A 20,444-nucleotide genomic window follows, 5' to 3' on the forward strand; every position below is an offset into this window, starting at 1 on the left:
ATATTTGAAAACCTTGTGCAAATTAGTTCTCCCTGTTCATGTCATTAACTGAACGTCCTCCATTTTTATTGATACACATTGTCAATATCGCACAGTCAACCCCTTGAACAATGAGCTTATGCAGTCATTTGTAAACAAACATGTGACACGGCTCAAACACACGATGCACAATATCGATAATTAGCATCTATAATTATAACAACAATCAATTTATTTCATTTCTATCAAATCTGATATCAAGCAGGGCTGCTGCTCATTGATATCAAATCAAGTTATTATCAAAGTCATATGACCTTTCTCCTCTCCCTGGGGACCATACTAATTTCTCAGCCAGTCTGTTTGGCGCTGAAACTTGTAACTCACATTACCTTCACCTCCCACTGGGTACCCATTTACTGCAGGATGAAAGGAAGCACAATTGATCAAAGCCACTTACATACAGTGACACCACATGGCATTACATCACACAGTTTTGAGACACACTTTGCTTTAAAAGTTGGTGCCAAATGACTTTTGAGTCTATTTGACCAGACCCGTGAAGATTCGGGGTAGAATAGGTCTTCAGCAATCCATACTTGCCGTAAAAGACGACTATGCTTGTCGTAAGAGGCAACTAACTGGATCGGGTGTCAGGCTCGCTGAATTGGTTGATGCATGTCATCGTATCCCAATTGCACAGATTGATGCTCATGATGTCAATCACTGGATTGTCTGGTCTAGATTAGATTATTTACAGACCGCCGTCATTATGATAACTTGAATATTGCTGGATGCGGCGTTAAACAACAAACAAACAAAGAAACTAATCTATTTGACCAAACTTGGCTCGTAGCATCTCAATCTGTAGATTTTAGTGTTATTATGTGGACAACTATTAGCTGAGATTACTAAGCCTTTGTGGCCAAAGTCGGCGATTGCTAAGACTCGGGAGTACTGTTGAAATTAAAATATTCAGAATGAGACATTGCAAGGAAACTGTAGATGTTCTCAGGGGTCAAGTCTGTTTTGCTGTCCAGCCAGGTGCAACTTGTGCCCAGCCATGCATCAACGTTCCCCACTGATGTATAATGTGCCGAGCCTACTCTCCATTATCGGTAAAACCTCACCATATCTTCTAGTCAAGACAAGCTCCTTGCACCAATACGTCTCCAAAGTACTCTCTGTACTAAAGATGCTGTGATCTAAACACATGACTGTGCATACATCCTTGAATAGAGGATGAGCAGGGTTTTATGCTGCAATGACAGACATATGCTTGTTCCTCTTGTACACATTGTATCAAACATGTTTAAAATGTGCCTTTCATGTGGTCACTTTAAGAAAACAAATGTTATGACCTTTCTCTGTTAATTTTTAGTGTTTGTCTTTTGCCAACTTGAATGCCCTTTCAGACATATCTGTGAAAGAGATTTCAATGACTTATATATATTTTAAGGACAAGAAAGAACTTTGCCATTTGCTTTTATCTTATACAACGAGAAAGAGAAACATATGAACTTTTTTTAATTAATATGATCTATGGCCAAATGATGGACAGCAAATGAAAAAAAATGAAAACATTAAGGACTTTGAAACTCAAGTACAATTAATTAATTTAGAAATAGTTCAGGTAAGGTTCAATTATCTAGATGTAGTTTGAGTCACCTACAATCATGATGATAAGTTAGGAATTATATACCATTTCACTATCATTCTCTAGACAAAACTGCTCTTTGAATACAATTCCTTCTAATAATAAGTTAGAGATTGTACCACAAAAGCTGTTTTTCGAATTCATATTTAAGGAAGGAGTTGATCATTCGCTAAGAATATGGATGCGAACATAGCTGTATTTGAACCATTATTGTTTGTCATTATTTCAAACAAAACTATAGCACATTATAGCACCTCAGAAGGCAGCTTGGGTTGTATGATTTCCATGAGCGAGGGAAATTCAAGTGCACCCTGACCCATTGCAGGGTACAATTAACTTCAGATCAAGTCCGTTTGTTAAAGGGCAAGTTCACACGGAAATGAACCTATTTTTCTTGTACTTTTTCCACATTAAAAGTGTTAACATAGAAGTGTCATAGACAAAAATATAAAAAATATCACAATTAATTAACATATTTTTCGCATTAAAACGATTTATATTTTTCACATTTACCAAGTGTTCTATTTCCACAACAAAAACACCATGGCTTATGCCCCTTGCAATATGACGTCATTGGTGCCAATTGATAAACATTATGACGTCATCATGCTTTGTTAGAGCCGCTTCACGTGGTGTAGGTCCAGGTGTGTGATTCTAGCGTCTCAGATGCCAGCCAGCATAGTGTTATGCTGAGTCACCACTGCGCCGGAGTGTGTCGTAGGCCATGTTGTTTTACCGCAAACTGGTACTTGATATCTTTTGCGTTGAGAATAGACAGGGACCCATTTGAATTGGCACCAATTACGTCATAATCTAAGGGGGATAACTCAGGCCTGTTTAGCTCGAAAAACGAAGGCCTCATAACGGCATATCATTTTCACACTATTGTGAGCTTCCTACGTTCACTGTGAAAAAAATGAGTGTATATTTTCAAACACAGATACTAATTAATTCTAAAATTGCGTTTTGTTTAGAAAAAGAAAGAAAGTGATTTTTGCGTGTACACTTCCCCTTTAACACCAGAACCTAGGTATATAGATGCCGATATGATTGATGTTGGAAACAAAATTACCTCCATGTTGTGTGGAGGGAGGAGATGATTCACAATGGGTTTTATGTGGTCTGCCATTGATTTCCATGGTCTGGCAATGTCCTTGTGTGGAGTGTCATGGTGGAATAGAGACAGATTTGTGAGGCGTGGATGGTAACAGATTCCCTGCTGCTGCTGCTGCTGCTGTAGCTGGTGCTCCCTGATATTGATGATATGTCTCTCTGTTTCAGATAGAGTTGGTGCTGCCATCTAGATCAGCATCATGTGTGGGAGCTGTCATGATCATGTAAGTCCTCAACTCTGCAGTAGCTCCACCTGGGAAACTAACTTGCTTCTCTTTAACATGCCATTCTTGTCCCTCTAGTCCACACTTGTCCCTCTAGTCCACACTTACCTCTCTAGTCCACACTTACCTCTCTAGTCCACACTTACCTCTCTAATCCACACTTACCTCTCTAGTCCACACTTGTCCCTCTAGTCCACACTTGTCCCTCTAGTCCACACTTACCTCTCTAATCCACACTTACCTCTCTAGTCCACACTTGTCCCTCTAGTCCACACTTACCTCTCTAATCCACACTTACCTCTCTAGTCCACACTTGTCCCTCTAGTCCACACTTGTCCCTCTAGTCCACACTTGTCCCTCTAGTCCACACTTACCTCTCTAGTCCACACTTACCTCTCTAGTCCACACTTACCTCTCTAATCCACACTTACCTCTCTAGTCCACACTTGTCCCTCTAGTCCACACTTGTCCCTCTAGTCCACACTTACCTCTCTAATCCACACTTACCTCTCTAGTCCACACTTGTCCCTCTAGTCCACACTTACCTCTCTAATCCACACTTACCTCTCTAGTCCACACTTGTCCCTCTAGTCCACACTTGTCCCTCTAGTCCACACTTGTCCCTCTAGTCCACACTTACCTCTCTAATCCACACTTACCTCTCTAGTCCACACTTGTCCCTCTTGTCCACACTTACCTCTCCAGAAAAGTCCACACTTACTGCTCTAGTAAAGTCCACACTTACCTATCTAGAACATTCCACACTTACCTCTCTAGAACAGTCCACACTTACCTCTCTAGTCCACACTTACCTCTCTAGAAAAGACAACACTTACCTCTTCAGAAAAGTCCACACTTACCTCTCCAGAAAAGTCCACACTTACTGCTCTAGTAAAGTCCACACTTACCTATCTAGAACATTCCACAGTTACCTCTCTAGAACAGTCCACACTTACCTATCTAGAAAAGACAACACTTACCTCTCTAGAAAAGTCCACACTTACCTCTCTAGAAAAGTCCACACTTACCTCTCTAGAAAAGACCACACTTACCTCTCTAGAAAAGACCACACTTACCTCTCTAGAAAAGTCCACACTTACCTCTCTAGAAAAGTCTACACTTTCTTCTCTTGAAAAGTCCACACTTACTTCTCTTGAAAAGTCCACACTTTCTTCTCCAGAAAAGTGCACACTTGCTTTAAAAGTACTAGCTTGCTTCTCTTGAACACTCCAAAACCCCATACTTTTTCTCTTGAAAAACCTCAACATTGCTTCTTTAAATCCATTCTTGCTTCTCTTGAACATACCACACTTACCTCTCTAGAAAATTAAGAACTACTCACCTCTCAAGAGCATTCCACACTTTGTTCTCTAGAAAACGTCAAACTTACTTATTAGAATCCAAACTGGCTTCTCTAAAAAAATTTAAGCTTGTCTCTTTAACTACAGATTATCTCCCTTGAAAACTTAATTCTTGCTTCTTGAACTGCAAATTTGTTACTCGGGGAAACTTCAAGCTTGCTTCTTAAACTGAAAAACACCTATACCCTCTAGAAAAAATTAAATTTGCTTCTTAAACTGAAAAAAATAGCTCCTCTAAAGCTCCCAACTTGTTTCTCTAAAAGACTTCAAACTCACTTTTTTAGGAAATTAAGACTCACAACTCAAAATACCGAAGTCGGCTGTGAAATTAATAAGTTGATATTGCATATAATTCTGATAACTCCAAACTTGATGCTCTATGCTTCAAAACTATATTTTAGTGAAAAATCAAAAGCTCCAGGGCTTGGTCCCCCAAAGTCTTAGCACCACGACTATCCCACACGCCTTAACATTGACTTAGGGCGGTCGGGTAGCCTAGTGGATAGAGTGTTTGCTCGTCATGCCGAAGACCCGGGTTCGATTCCCAACATGTGTGAAGCCCATTTCTGGTGTCCCCACCGTGATATTGATGGAATATTGCTAAAAGTGGCATAAAACCAAACTCATTCACTCACTAACATTGACTTGACCCTGTGTGGAGTCGGTCTCCAGCAACCTGTTGAAGTCAGTCTCTGTGACTTGGTTGATTGTGTGTCATCTTACCCCATCGGCATGGAGCAGTCATTGGATTGTCTGGTCCAGACTTGATTATTTAAAGGCCACAATGATGGGAAGAGAATATATGGATGTCAACTTCTTTATTATGAGGAACACAACGTTTCGGAGTATATGCTTACTCCTTCGTCAGGTGAATGAATGCCATGAGGCAGAGAGCATATATATGTACATGTAAGGACAACAAGATAATAAGATAACAAAAGGTAGAAAATAACAAAGGGTAGAAACTAACAGATGATTGGCGCTGATAGGTGATTAGCAATAGGCAATTGGAGCCAACACTTTACAGATCAGCGCTGATGGTATGAAAGCCAGTGCTTAAGTTAACATAGATAAGTAATAGGTAATGGACACTGGGCAAACGGGAGACTGGGGTAATTAGCACTGATAGGTGAAAGAATGGACACAGCAAAGAGCAATTTGAAGCCAGCTAGGTGATTAGCCCTTACAAAGATCAAAGTTCCAATCATGTTGTTGTTTGTTTGTTGTTTTTATGCCGCACTCCGCAATATTCCTGCTATATGATGGTGGTCTGTATATAATTGAATCTGGAACAGACAATCCAGTGATTGACATCATGAGCATCGATTGATTGATTTTGGTACGATGACATGCATCAAACAAGTCTACGAGCCTGACCACTTGATCCCATTAGTTGCCTCTCACGACAAGCATAGTCGCCTCTTACGGCAAACATGGGTTGCTGAAGTCATTCTCTACCCTGATCTTCACCCGTTCACTATCGTGTAGCTGGAACATTGCTGAGTGAGCATTTAAACAACAAACAAAGAAACAAATGATTAAACAGCCATTTCTCTCAGATCGCTCTTTGAACCTTTGCTGTATGTATTCATGAGCAATAACGGAGAGAAAAAAATTTGAAAAAATTTATTTTGAAAGTTATATCTTACATTAATCTATAACTAATTACATGGCAATATTTTAATCAGAATTAATAAGTAGGTTAATCAGAAATTTACAACAAATTACTATTTAATGAATAAGACTTTATATTAATACTGAAGAAGATGAGTTTCATTCAGTAAACCTACACTGGAATGCATCTCCCATTAAAACCCACTCACTATAAAACCCACTCACTATAAAACCCATTCTATCAGAGTGTGTGAACACTGCATTTAATCAGATTAATTTAACTACTTTACAATTATTGCATTCCTGAAGGAAATCAATCTTTATTACAAAATATGACTTTTAATATTGAATTATCTGTTTTGTAGCATGTCTGTGATGTTTGACTTGTTATGTGTGAACTCAGAATCATGCTTTAACTGTTCTTGTATATTGTGAGGTACATTCCCAGGTGACATCTTAGCATCTTTCTTGTCTGTCTCCCAGACCCAAGAGAATATATTAAAAAGGAACCCAACTCAAGTCTAAAATGATTTGCCTTGTCTAGATTGCCTCGGCTGTAATGAAGCATTTCTGGGCTTCATTTAAATTTCTCCTTTTATTTTGTGGATAAAATTTTTTAGATGAGATAAATTCTGTGACTTACGGATGCATCGTAAACTAATAACTACTATTTATGTATACAGATGTGTATTGTCTCAGGCATGTATTCAGGCCTTTTCAGAAGCCAGAAATTCAGCCCTTGTGTGCTGGAAATGTCAGTTAAAATCGTAAATTGGATTAAAATATTCCCAATTCCTGTTATATAGTCATTACTAATGTTGTAGCTTTAAAGAGGTGACTAACTTCACCGACCATTAACAGGCAGAAACTTTCATGCTTAGTTTTATGTTGTTGCAATGTTAAAAGACATCCGAAAGTAAGAACTTGGCATAAATTCCAATATTAGCTATTTAATGTTTTTTTCAAAAATTGACTGCAGGGGGTACTTAGTTTGGAATCCTAGATAAATCTCTGGGTCTGTTCCATATGGCATGTCAGTGTGCTAGTTCCATATAACCTGCATAAGTCAGGACTGGTATAGAGAGCATCTCACCGCCTCCATGGTCTAGTGGGTAAAGTGGAACGTCATTATTCAACCCCTTGGCCACGTCATACCAATACATGTTAAAAGGGGGCACAGGTGGTCCAGTCGTCTAAGGCGACACGATTTGCTGTGCTGAGTTGCGTCCCCTGGACAAGCCAGAAACCTATGATTGTGGGTTAGAATCCCGGTTCGCTCCAATTATTTTTCTAGGTTTGTCAGCACCATATCCGTGCTCATGGGTTTCACCGAAGTGGTAAACGTCCGAGACCTGAATTACTTCGGGCTTTCCTCCCACATAAAGCTGACACGCCGCGATATAACTGGAATACTGTTAAAAGCGGCGTTAAACCCAACTCACTCACTCACTCACTCACTCACATGTTAAAAGATGGTACTTGTTGTTACCCTGTCTGGAGCTCTGCTTTTAGAGGATAAAGCAAGGGCTGGTCAGCTTGGAGTCATTATACTGAGTAGGCTATCCATGTTAAACTGGGCAAGGTGTTAGCACTATAGAACCAGCATTAATCAGGACTAGAACAAGCAGTCTCACACACACACACTCGCACACACGCATGTCACTGTATAAGCGAATTAATTTTGAACGTGACTATAAATACCCATTTCACCTCACCTATATCAAAGTGGTAATATATTCAAAAATAAGTTTATCATTAACTGAATCAAAAACTTTTATAGAGTGCTAGTTTCCACAGAATCTCAACTAAGTTGACATTCATACATAAATTCATCCATGATCTGAGTGAGTGTGAATGGTTTTACACCGCTTTTAGCAATATTTCAGCAATATCACAGTGGGGGACACCAGAAATAGGCTTCACACATTGCACCCATGTCGGGAATCAAACCCGGGTCTTCGGCGTGACAAGCAAACGCTTTAACCACTAGGCTCCCCGACCGCCCCTCCATGGTTTGACCAATCACATATTGCTAAACAAGACAGTTTTGATTCAACATGCAAAGAACACAAGTAAGCCTTAATGATAGCGGTAATTATTGGAAAGAAGGAACTCTGCACCTTGCTTGGTGCACTTCAGAGAACTTTCCTCTGATAATTTTTCCTTAGACTGATGTCTTCAAGTTAATCAAATTATCCATACCATAATTCAGCTATCAAAACTGTGAAAAACACCTCATCACACCGGAGTGCATCAATAATTTTGTGAATGGGAACATCCCTTCGGTTTCATCGCCACTTATTTTGTAATAATAAGTTAATCATCAAGAACTATTCGTCCGGCAATCGAAGAAAACTCTTCCGCAAAATTGAGATATAATTACCGAAGTAAGACTCTGTCTCACTGGTGACAATCATTAATGAATTGATCAAGCCAAATTCTTCATCACAAGTTTATGAGTATAACACGTTTGCAAGGAAATGAGAACGCAGCTAAAAGATTGATCATGCCGGAACGCATTGCCAGTCTATCCACAATTTTGACCGTTTTGGTTTGATGTGTTCAAATCTAATTGACAGGAAAATGTTGATAGACCGTTCAGGAAGTGACCTCACATTCCCATCAGGCCTTGCTAGTAATGTTTTTACTGGTAGAATAAGTTGTATGGAAAACTGTTTACAGTAAATTGTGTCAGAGAAAGGTTATTCCACATGGGAAGTCTCATTGTCTGGCACTACTTCCTGAGCTTTTGAAAATACTGCACATGAATATTTTAGCTTGGTCATGCGCTCAAGTTCCTCAAAAGGCTGATAAACGGTGGGGAAAAAAGCCAATTCAGAAATTTTGGACAATATTACTTTTCTGAGATCTTGTTTCAGTCTTTGTGAGATGAATGTGTTATCCTGTGGGGAACATTGGCTTCTCGCGTCTGAGTATTGTGTTGTTTGGTGATTTATGAAACAGGTCCTTTCATATCAGGATTGGAATACAATTGAGTCAGTCTATAGGTTTGACTTGATCTTAGGCATTGCTTTATGATTTGGAAAAAGAATTAAAAATATAAATAATACGTCATGGTCATGTTGTAAAAACCATCACTAAGCATTTTCATGACTTTTGCCGAAAATGAAATTGCTTTTGATAATGTCATAATGTCTGGTGTGATCAACTATGAATAGCTATCTGAAAAAAATAATAATAATTTATTGGAGTTTTTCAACAAGAAAAAATACTTTATAGCATCAACAAAAAGTGTTTTGTTTATTATGTATTGGTTTGGTGCAAATACAGTGCATTTAACAGACTGTTGTGTACAGTTTTTTCAGAGGGTATTAAGTAAGCTTTCACACCAATTGCTGATTTTTTAAGTATCTATTCAGAGGAGCATCAGTGTATGTCCAGGTGACTATGCTTGTTGTAAGAGGCGACTTAGGGATTTGGTGGTCTGGCTCGCTGACTTGGTTGTTTCATGTCATCATATCCCAATTGCGTGGATCGATGCTCATGATGCCAATCAATGGATTGTGCGGTCCAGACTTGATTATTTACAGACTGCCGTCATATAGCTGGAATATTGCTGAGTGCAGCGTTAAACAACTAACAAACAAACTTGTAAGAGTTATCATGGTGTGTATCAGGTGGGCAGGCTGTGTCCATATTCCAGTCTTGCTGATCACATGACATGTGACATTATGTCCTTGCAAAGTGGCCTCCATTCTGTAGTAGTGTCCTTCATCACGTTATCTGCGTCTGGATCTGAAAATACAGTATTGCTGTTCATCTTGCCCTGGTCAGGTTGTGAATCACTGGTTTGGCTGATCCAAACATGTTGATTTACAGGTGAACTTGATGTAACTGGAATATTGGCATAAAACAACCTTCATTCACCTTATTCTGTGGGGTAGCCTTGGGGGTGAAGTGTTCAATAACAGCAGTTACAGGTTTTGAAGCTTATTCTCAGTGACTACTCCCCCCCACCCCCCATGGGTACAATGTGTGAAGCTCATTCGGGATAACCACTTCCCATGTGGATACAACTCATAAATGGCTTATTCTCATAGGCCCCTCCCCACATGGGTACAAGATGTAAAGCTCATTCTCATTGGCCCCTCCCCACATGGGTACAATGCCTAAAGCTCATTCTCATTGGCCCCTCCCTACATGGGCACAACGCCTAAAGCTCATTCTCATTGGTCCCTCCCTACATGGGCACAACGCCTAAAGCTCATTCTCATTGGCCCCTCCCCACATGGGTACAAGATGTAAAGCTCATTCTCATTGGCCCCTCCCCACATGGGTACAAGATGTAAAGCTCATTCTCATTGGCCCCTCCCCACATGGGTACAATGCCTAAAGCTCATTCTCATTGGCCCCTCCCTACATGGGCACAACGCCTAAAGCTCATTCTCATTGGTCCCTCCCTACATGGGCACAACGCCTAAAGCTCATTCTCATTGGCCCCTCCCCACATGGGTACAAGATGTAAAGCTCATTCTCATTGGCCCCTCCCCACATGGGTACAATGCCTAAAGCTCATTCTCATTGGCCCCTCCCTACATGGGCACAACGCCTAAAGCTCATTCTCATTGGTCCCTCCCTACATGGGCACAACGCCTAAAGCTCATTCTCATTGGCCCCCTCCCCACATGGGTACAAGATGTAAAGCTCATTCTCATTGGCCCCTGCTCACATGGGTACAAGATGTAAAGCTCATTCTCATTGGCCCCTTCCCACATGGGTACAATGCCTAAAGCTCATTCTCATTGGCCCCTCCCCACATGGATACAATGCCTAAAGCTCATTCTCATTGGTCCCTCCCTACATGGGCACAACGCCTAAAGCTAATTCTCATTGGCCCCCTCCCCACATGGGTACAAGATGTAAAGCTCATTCTCATTGGCCCCTTCCCACATGGGTACAGTGCCTAAAGCTCATTCTCATTGGCCCCTCCCCACATGGGTACGATTCCTAAAGCTCATTCTCATTTGCCCCTCCCCACATGGGTACAGTGCCTAAAGCTCATTCTCATTGGCCCCTCCCCACATGGGTACGATGCCTAAAGCTCATTCTCATTGGCCCCTCCCCACATTGGTACGATGCCTAAAGCTCATTCTCATTGGCCCCTCCCCACATGGGTACGATGCCTAAAGCTAATTCTCATTGGCCCCTCCCCACATGGGTACAAGATGTAAAGCTCATTCTCATTGGCCCCTCCCCACATGGGTACGATTCCTAAAGCTCATTCTCATTGGCCCCTCCCCACATGGGTACAAGATGTAAAGCTCATTCTCATTGGCCCCTCCCCACATGGGTACGATTCCTAAAGCTCATTCTCATTGGCCCCTCCCCACATGGGTACAGTGCCTAAAGCTCATTCTCATTGGCCCCTCCCCACATGGGTACGATGCCTAAAGCTCATTCTCATTTGCCCCTCCCCACATGGGTACAACGCCTAAAGCTAATTCTCATTGGCCCCTCCCCACATGGGTACAAGATGTAAAGCTCATTCTCATTGGCCCCTCCCCACATGGGTACGATTCCTAAACCTCATTCTCATTGGCCCCTTCCCACATGGGTACAATGCCTAAAGCTCATTCTCATTGGCCCCTCCCCACATGGGTACAATTCCTAAAGCTCATTCTCACTGGCCTCTTCCCACATGGGTACAGTGCCTAAAGCTCATTCTCATTGGCCCCTCCCCACATGGGTACAATTCCTAAAGCTCATTCTCATTGGCCCCTCCCCACATGGATACAATGCCTAAAGCTCATTCTCATTGGCCCCTCCCCACATGGGTACAATATGTGAAGTTCAGTGCCGTGCCTCATTTTACCTTTGAACAATATCAAAAGTTTTTATTTTGTGAAGACGTCGGAACTGTTGTAAGGATGATAAGATGAAATAACACTGACTAGAAACAAAAAGACCGATTTCTTTAAGAATGGAAACATTTACATCCAGGTAGCCAAACATCTTACTAAATTCGTTCTATGAGTAACAGGTGAAATTGAGATTAATAACAGTTAACATATCAACTCCATCCAACATAAACCCCCACACCTCCTCTTCCCAATTTTTTCCATGTTTTTGTTTTACAATGGGAATTTCTGATAAGCATTCAAGTAAACAAGGCTCAGTGTCGAAAGACATTCTTTTACGGAAGATATACCTCATTCTCTTTCCGCCCAGCTGTTGTTCCCGATCCAACCTTTGAGACTGGCTGCACAACGGGATGCACTGCGTTTATTTGTTCTGCCCTAGTGTACAAGGTTCCGTTGTACTCTCTGTCACTCATTGCTTTGTAATAAGCGTAATGGTGACTGTCGATATGTCGGCTGGCTTGGTAGAGTACAGATATGAAATATTCACCTTGTTTGTGCAAGGGCTGTGTTGTGTACTGTTATAGATGCATGCACCTTTCATGTTCGTGTGCTGTTTTCGATGTAATATGTGATCTTTTAATGTCAGGAGAAAAAGGTTGTTTTGCAAGCTCAGACTTGTATAGATTGATATTCTTGAGAATTTATTATTGTGACATTTTGGATGTTTTTTGAAGACTTTATTGTTTGGCAATCAGCAGGGGCACTGTTTATTTCTATAGAATTATGAAATAAGACTATTCTTTGATCGGTTCATTAAAAGTTTAATATCATTTTATTATTATACTCTGAAACATTTTTGTCATCCACAAATAGATGTCATTTCACATAGAATTAAAATACATTTATTTTTTTCAAAATTCTCAAAAAAACATTTTGTCACATTAATTGAAAATAAATAAGTCAATTGGAATGAAAGGATTAGATACCATTTTTCAACAACTGGCTTACCACAGAGAAATTGTTCAATATAATTTTAAAATATTTTGCATTAGACCAGGATATGTGATATGTGTGATATTGAGATATATGTGATATGGAGATATATGTAATATGGAGATATATCTGATATGGAGATATATGTGATATGGAGATATATGTGATATATGTGATATTGAGATATATGTGATATGGAGATATGTGACATGGAGATATATGTGATATTGAGATATGTGATATGTCTATACGTTTGAAATGTTAAGTTTAAGAAAACATTTCCAACTTGTATTTGAAGGTAGCTGTTGTGTGAAATATGTGCTGACAATACATTCTCTCATCATTGTTCAAAGCAGTGTTAAACCCAACTCACTCACGCAGAATCACTCATCACTTTCATTCAGCCAATAAGACTGGTGTTACCTTATATCTAAGTTGTTAAATTACACATTGTTTTTGTATCCAGGGGACAAATGGTGATGGTGTCGTGTTCCTGACTATAATTTTCCGTTTGTTCCTAAAATAGGCAGAATCTCCTTCTTCATCAGTTATTTCTTAATGCATGAAGAAACAAAAATGTCTCTTGCTGCCATTACAAAGACATTATTTGTTTATCAACTCAGTTGACATAATAAAAGTATGCATATGGGGATTAGGTTATGTCTTTAAGTTAATTCTCATCATGTTTCAAAGGTCTCCTAGCATCTTAACAATAGATATTTTAGCTTTCTGTCGTATGTTTTGCGGACTACCCTTTTCAATAATTGAAAAGTAAAAAAAATATGCAATTATTTCTTTTTCTCTTTTATGTTAGTAAATTGTATTCACAAGCAAAGCTGACAACTTTTTTGTTTTGCCTCATGCATCTTGACAAAGGAAATCTGTAAAAGAAGTACACAAATTGTTATAGCCTTAAAGAAGGTTTAGGTTCTGGCCAATGACAGTTCTAGGAACTTGTTTTACAGGTGATTTGTTTGTCTACTAACTCAAATTTGATTATGGATATCGATCTTTCAATTACCCAATGAACACAGTGTCTCAGTTTCGCAATTGATATAAAGTGCAATGTCCAAGGTTGGAAATGGCGCCATATCGCAGAGCACAGTCCCTCTTCAAGACAAGATGTACTACATACTCTGGAGCAATAAAAGGGTTAATGTTTTACATAGTCTGTCAAAGATAGGGTACGCACAATTTCATCAGGACGCATGAAAGTACATCTTGACTTCTTCCTTTCATCAGCTTCCAAGAGAACCATGTCACTATCAAGTTAAATTTAAGCAATCGTTCATCATGATGACTATCTTTGTTTCTTCTTTCTTCTCTCCTTCCTCGCAGTTGCTTCATCAGATGAAGGAAATTAACCTAAAAAAATAGTTATCTTATCATTTTCTCCCAAATGTGTGTGTTCTGTGTTAACCAACCTTTCAGCATGTAGGTGTTGCTTCTTGTCTGGAGTCTCATGTTCATAGTTTGGGAAGTTTGAAGAAAATATGTTTTGTATTTTGTTCTGATTGGGCCGTTCTTTGGATGGAGGCGAAGATGCTTCTGGGTTAAGGGATATGTTCCTGCAGTTGCTGCTGAGACAGGTAACTGGACTAAAGTGGACGTTTGAAAAGCTGTATTTGCTGAATAAGCAAGCCTATAGCCATGATCTTTGGGCATCGGTTTTAGTACAGCTGAACTTTATATAACACAGTTGTTGAGTAAAGGTTGTCACAAGCGCTTGTCACTTTTTCCCCTCCCCTGTTTTAAACCCCACTCAGACCTCAGTTATAAACCCACAAAAGTCCTCAGCCACTAACCTACCCTACTAACCTACCCCACTAACCTGTGCCATTCCTTCATAGACTCATAGTTAAAGTATAGGTCATATTGTGAAACACCCAGATTTGATTTTAACATTGTTGCAATCAGTGAGGCAATAGTTCATAGTTAAGGTATAGGTCATATTGTCAAACACCCAGATTTGATTCTAACATTGTTGCAATCAGTGAGGCAATAGTTCGTAGTTAAAGCATAGATCATATTGTCAAACACCCAGATTTGATTCTAACATTGTTGCAATCTGTGAGGCAATAGTTCATAGTTAAAGCATAGGTCATATTATCAAACACCCAGATTTGATTTTAACATTGTTGCAATCAGTGAGGCAATAGTTCATAGTTAAAGCATAGGTCATATTATCAAACACCCAGATTTGATTTTAACATTGTTGCAATCAGTGAGGCAATAGTTCATAGTTAAGGCAATAGTTAATAGTTAAGGCATAGGTCATATTGTCAAACACCCAGATTTGATTCTAACATTGTTGCAATCAGTGAGGCAATAGTTCATAGTTAAAGCATAGGTCATATTGTCAAACACCCAGGTTTTATTCCAATGTTGTTGCCATCAGTGAGGCCATTTCGTGGTGTCTCCTAGCTCTGAAAGCACCACAGCCCCTTCACTGACTAGCAATGACATATCGATGTGTCTAATGTTTTCTGTTATTCTTCATTTCAGGATTACCGGGATGAGAAGGGGGTACTGAGCAGTCCGACCCGGAAGCGAGGATGTACAGACATGCTGGCACTCTTCGTCTTCTTCCTCTTCTGGGCTGGAATGGTAGGTGTCTTGTGTGTCTGGGCTGAGATACAAAGTCCCTGTGATCTGGAAGAGGCTCTGACTAAGCTGCTTCTTGCTGTAAGCTGGGAGATGTCTACAGACATATTCACAGAGTTTACACAACTGGGATTGGAGGTGGGGAGATGTGGTCTGGGTCAGAGGTGGTGGCATGTATACTGGGATCGGAGGTGGGGAGATGTGTACTGGGATCAGAGATGGGGAGATGTTAACTGGCATCGGACGTGGGGAGATGTGGTCTGGGTCAGAGGTGGTGGCATGTATACTGGGATTGGAGGTGGGGAGATGGGGTCTGGATCAGAGGTGGTGGCATGTATACTGGGATTGGAGGTGGGGAGATGTGTACTGGGATCGGAGGTCGGGAGATGTGTACTGGGATCAGAGATGGGGAGATGTGTACTGCCATGGGAGGTGGGGAGATGTGGTCTGGGTCAGAGGTGGTGGCATGTATACTGGGATTGGAGGTGGGGAGATGTGTACTGGGATTGGGGGTGGGGAGATGTGTACTGGGATCGGAGGTGGGGAGATGTGTACTGGGATCGGAGGTGGGGAGATGTGTACTGGGATAGGAGGTGGGGAGATGTGTACTGGGATCAGAGATGGGGAGATGTTAACTGGCATCGGAGGTGGGGAGATGTGGACTGGGTCAGAGGTGGTGGCATGTGTACTGGGATCGGAGGTGGGGAGATGTGTACTGGGATCTGAAGTGGGGAGATGTGTACTGGGATCAGAGATGGGGAGATGTTAACTGGCATCGGAGGTGGGGAGATGTGGACTGGGATCGGAGGTGGTGGTATATGTGCTGGTATCGGAGGTGTGGAGATGTGTTCATATATATTGAAAGGGTTAACCACACGGAGATTAGAAGTTTCAGCCTTATGTTGCCTTCATCACATGTCATTATGTGCTACAATACCCAGCACACATAAGTAACACAGTTACTAGTGCTAAACCTTCTCGTCTGGAATATCCAGTGGATAGTGTGTACTGGTGGATACGGTCAATCTAAGGTCAATGAATCAGTACAATATATCTCCTGTCTCAACACACAGTCGGAGTTAAAAAACCACTCACTCACTAATCCCCATCACCCCTTATAATTGCAATAATCTTGAACGGGACATTAAACCTCACCTCACCTCACCTCACCTCACCTCACCTCACCTCCGGGTGGCGGGGAAGCCTAGTGGTTAAAGTTTATTTGTTTCTTGCAATATTCTAGCTGCATGGCAGTGGTCTGTAAATAATGAAGTCTGGACCAGACAATCCCTTGATTGATATCATGAGCACCAATCCACTCAATTGGGATACAATGACATTCATCAACCAAGACAGCAAGCCTGACCACCCGATCCCTTTAGTCGCCTCTTACGACAAGCATAGTCGACTGTTAGGCAAGCATGGGTTGCTGAAGACCTATTCTAACCCAAATTTTCTTTTTGTGTCCCCAGCCATGATATTCCTGGAATATTGCTACAAGAGTCATAAAACCATACTCACCTCACCTCACCTCACCTCACCTCACCTCACCTCACCTCACCTCACCTCATTAAAAATGAATACAAAACATCTAATATGATAGTGTATGGTTATCATTAGATATAGACCATCACACAGATGAACACCCTGGTACTAAACAGCTGCTTACCCACATTTAACCATGGTGTTTAATATTGAAATACAGATAAACCCTCTTAACGGTGGATCATAGGGACAGACAGACGTGTTAATTTCCCAGTAATCAGTTCGCATAAAACAACAGTGTGATAGCACTAATGCTTCACATGGAGTAGTCTACCCAGTATTCTGCAGCCCATGATGCTAATCAGACATATCACGATTTCCTGGTGGAGATCCAATTTTCCCATGGCCCGATATTTATTATTCTTTTCCTTCAAAATGGAGAAAAACGGACACCGTTAGAAGCTATCTGAACTACAATTAGAAGAAGTGATTGCAACATTCGTGGAAGACGCCACTAAGGGCGTGTTGTTAGCTTCAAGTGCTTGGACTACATCTGTTTTTCAAGTGATAGTTTTTGCATCTGTTCATTGTTTTTCGTGTCGTTACTAACTAGTGTAGCAGTAATGCCAAGGACGTCGCAAATTCCGGATCATGTCGACAAAAACATTTAGCAGCATGTGGTTGTTTTTTAGCTGCATTCTTTCCTTGATTGGCTCATTTGGGTGATGTTTCTTATGATATATGTTGACGTTGTTCTTCGTCCTGTCCTAGCTTGTCTCATCATCAAAACGACGCCCAGATGTTGTTGAACCTACACCAACAGGGCTGTACCCATGCCATTTGTTTTCATGATTATACACACACTAATATTTGTGTGTTTCGCTGTGTTTAGATTATACATTTTTTCTGGAATTACTTTTTTGGATGACTCTGTCAAAACAGTTATGACATATGGATATTAAATGCAAAAACATGGTTTACAGACTTTGTGAGAGATGTTCTTGAGTTAAGATATTTTAATGTTTGCATTCCTGTCATTGAGTTCAGATCTGTATGTTCTAAATACAGTGTCACTGTTCAGCTAATGTGAAAATTATTTTTTTATTTATGAATATGGAAAGCCCAAATATAACATGCTTCTGTAGATATATTTTTGGCTGGCAATTCTCCAATGTTTATATTTCTGTTTCTATGTCATTAAGTTCAACACAGAAGTTTGTGAGTAGTTCTCTGACTATTTACAAACAGCAAGTGAGTATAGCAAGCATGAGAAGCTCACAAACCAATCAACTGTGATAAGCTATATTGAAGAACCCGTGAAGACTCCGGGGTGGAATAGGTCTTCAGCAACCCATGCTTGCCGTAAAAGGTGACCGTGCTTGTCGTAAAAGGCGACTAACGGGATCGGGTGGTCAGGCTCGCTGACTTGGTTGATGCATGTTATCGATCCCAATTGGGTGGATCGATGCTCATGATATCAATCACTGGATTGTCTTGTCCAGACTCGATTATTTACAGACTGCCATCATATAGCTGGAATATTGCTGAGTGCGGCGTTAAACATCAATCCAACCAACCAACTATATTCAAGAGATGCTCAAGAGATGCTCAAGAGATGCTCAACGTGTCATGTCAATTTGAGTTTCAAATAAATTATTTCACTTCTTGAAAGTATCTGTTAAGGCCATGCTGAGATTTAATGACCAGCTACATCAACATCAGAAGCAATGGAAATTTTAATATATTTTCAAAAACAACAGCAAGCTTTCAGTTCTTTTTACAAACATAAATCCTTATCTTAAGCTGGTTCTACGTCCATTTTGGCATGTAATCCTGCTAGCTGACATGTTTATAGGCAGTTTACAAGAATAAATAGAATACCTCTCAATTTCAACCATGCTAATGAATATCATCCCTAAGATTTCATAAAAGGTGCATCCAATGAATGATGAATGTTAGAATGGTTGAAATTGGCGTTTTCCTGAAAGATGTCATCAATTATGAAAACCTTCACCCTAATTTTATAATACTTGTCAGTTTCGTATGAACAGCATCCCTGTCATGTGTATGTCTTGATTTAGGTGATGTTTTTATCAGTGGTTATGTTCAAATCTTAAAGATGTTTTCAATCATAGAAAAGGCCTAAACTAACATTCAGTCCCAGAAATAAAGTTGTCTTATTTAAAAATACATATCTACGAAATCAAAATTAAATTAAAATGGGGCCCAGAACATGCTAAATTTCAGGAGCTGAGGCAATCTAGACTTGAGTTGGAGTCATTAATAAATTTATTCTCTATGGTCTATGAGCCAGACTAAGAAAAGGTCCAATGTGACTATTTATGTCAATTTCACTCCTGTAAGTAAATCCAAGTTGGTTGAATCATACATTTCGTTTAAGATGATGCATATAGTTCTGAGGAGGTGAAATGTCATAGCCTCGTCTCAGCATTCCTCAGCCCTTACTGCACCATATTTCCATGATGAAGTATCACTGCTTCTGACAACTCCATCTTACTGACATCAACATTTGCTTTCGGTGCCGCTGGCATGAGAGAGACTTCTCAGAAGAGTACAAGTGTGGCATCGGTTTATGCAGGTGCTGTTCAAAGACAAAAGGATTTGTTCCGGTTTCCTCCTCCTTGTGTTGACGTGTTGCCAGGGTGATCCTTAGGCTATCAACTGATTACAAAAAGATGAAAACACTAAAAATACGTTATATTTGTTGTACTTAAGTTTTTCGGCATTGTGTAAAACACGTTCAGTGTTTTTTGTCATGGTCATGTCAGAAGAACAATATCATAGCATATTTTTAGCTTGTTAGGAATTTAATCATTAAGACAGTATGAGTTAATATTGTGGACACTATTAGGCTATCAACAGATTACAAAAAGATGAAAACACTAAAAATACGTTATATTTGTTGTACTTAAGTTTTTCGGCATTGCGTAAAACACGTTCAGTGTTTTTTGTCATGGTCATGTCAGAAGAACAATATCATAGCATATTTTTAGCTTGAAAGGAATTTAATTATTAAGACAGAGTATGAAGAACAATATCATAGCATATTTTTAGCTTGTTAGGAATTTAATCATTAAGACAGAGTATGAGTTAATATTGTGGATGTGACTTCAATGCTGATTAATTGATTTGTAACATTTCTTGACAAAGCTAGGTGACTTGAAGCAGTAATGACCTATGATTCTATTATGTACTATCTAGTAATTGTATTATCACATTAATATATCATGAGGCACTTATTGATTGTTTGCAGCACCTTAAGAAATGCTCTCATTAGCATTACTACATCAAATTCGTGTAAATAGCCTTCATTAATACTTGATACCTGAAGAACATTTTCAATTACAGTTATTACATCATTAAAATGTAGGATTAACTCTTTCTAGATACCCTTTGTAGATATGATTGTTTGATTTGAGAGATAGTGATACAATATGTGCCAGAAACATCCTAGTCAGGTCATTAGAAAGGGAAGCAAGTCCCTTTGATGCATGTTTCATGAGCGGAACTACGTTATGGTTTTGACGGCATGAACTCCAAATTACCACGGGTGATGAGGCTGTTACACCTGAAC

The 20,444-nt window shown here is 40.0% G+C and overlaps 1 protein-coding gene across 8 annotated transcripts in view; it reads left to right on the plus strand.

The window, feature by feature from the left end:
* LOC124141355 (choline transporter-like protein 1) overlaps positions 1–20,444 on the plus strand; it is a 269,963-nt gene that overhangs the window by 202,967 nt on the left and 46,552 nt on the right. For all 8 annotated transcript variants that reach the window (XM_046509349.2, XM_046509357.2, XM_048400218.1 and 5 more), the window contains 2 exons: positions 2,915–2,970; positions 15,266–15,367. In XM_046509349.2, coding sequence (XP_046365305.1) covers positions 2,947–2,970; positions 15,266–15,367 — 126 coding nt within the window. In that variant the 5' untranslated portion in view covers positions 2,915–2,946. The remainder of the gene's footprint in view (positions 1–2,914; positions 2,971–15,265; positions 15,368–20,444) is intronic.

This window comes from Haliotis rufescens, unplaced genomic scaffold (genome assembly GCF_023055435.1).
Source record: "Haliotis rufescens isolate VD_foot unplaced genomic scaffold, xgHalRufe1.0.p SCAF_2, whole genome shotgun sequence".
NCBI lineage: Eukaryota > Metazoa > Mollusca > Gastropoda > Lepetellida > Haliotidae > Haliotis > Haliotis rufescens.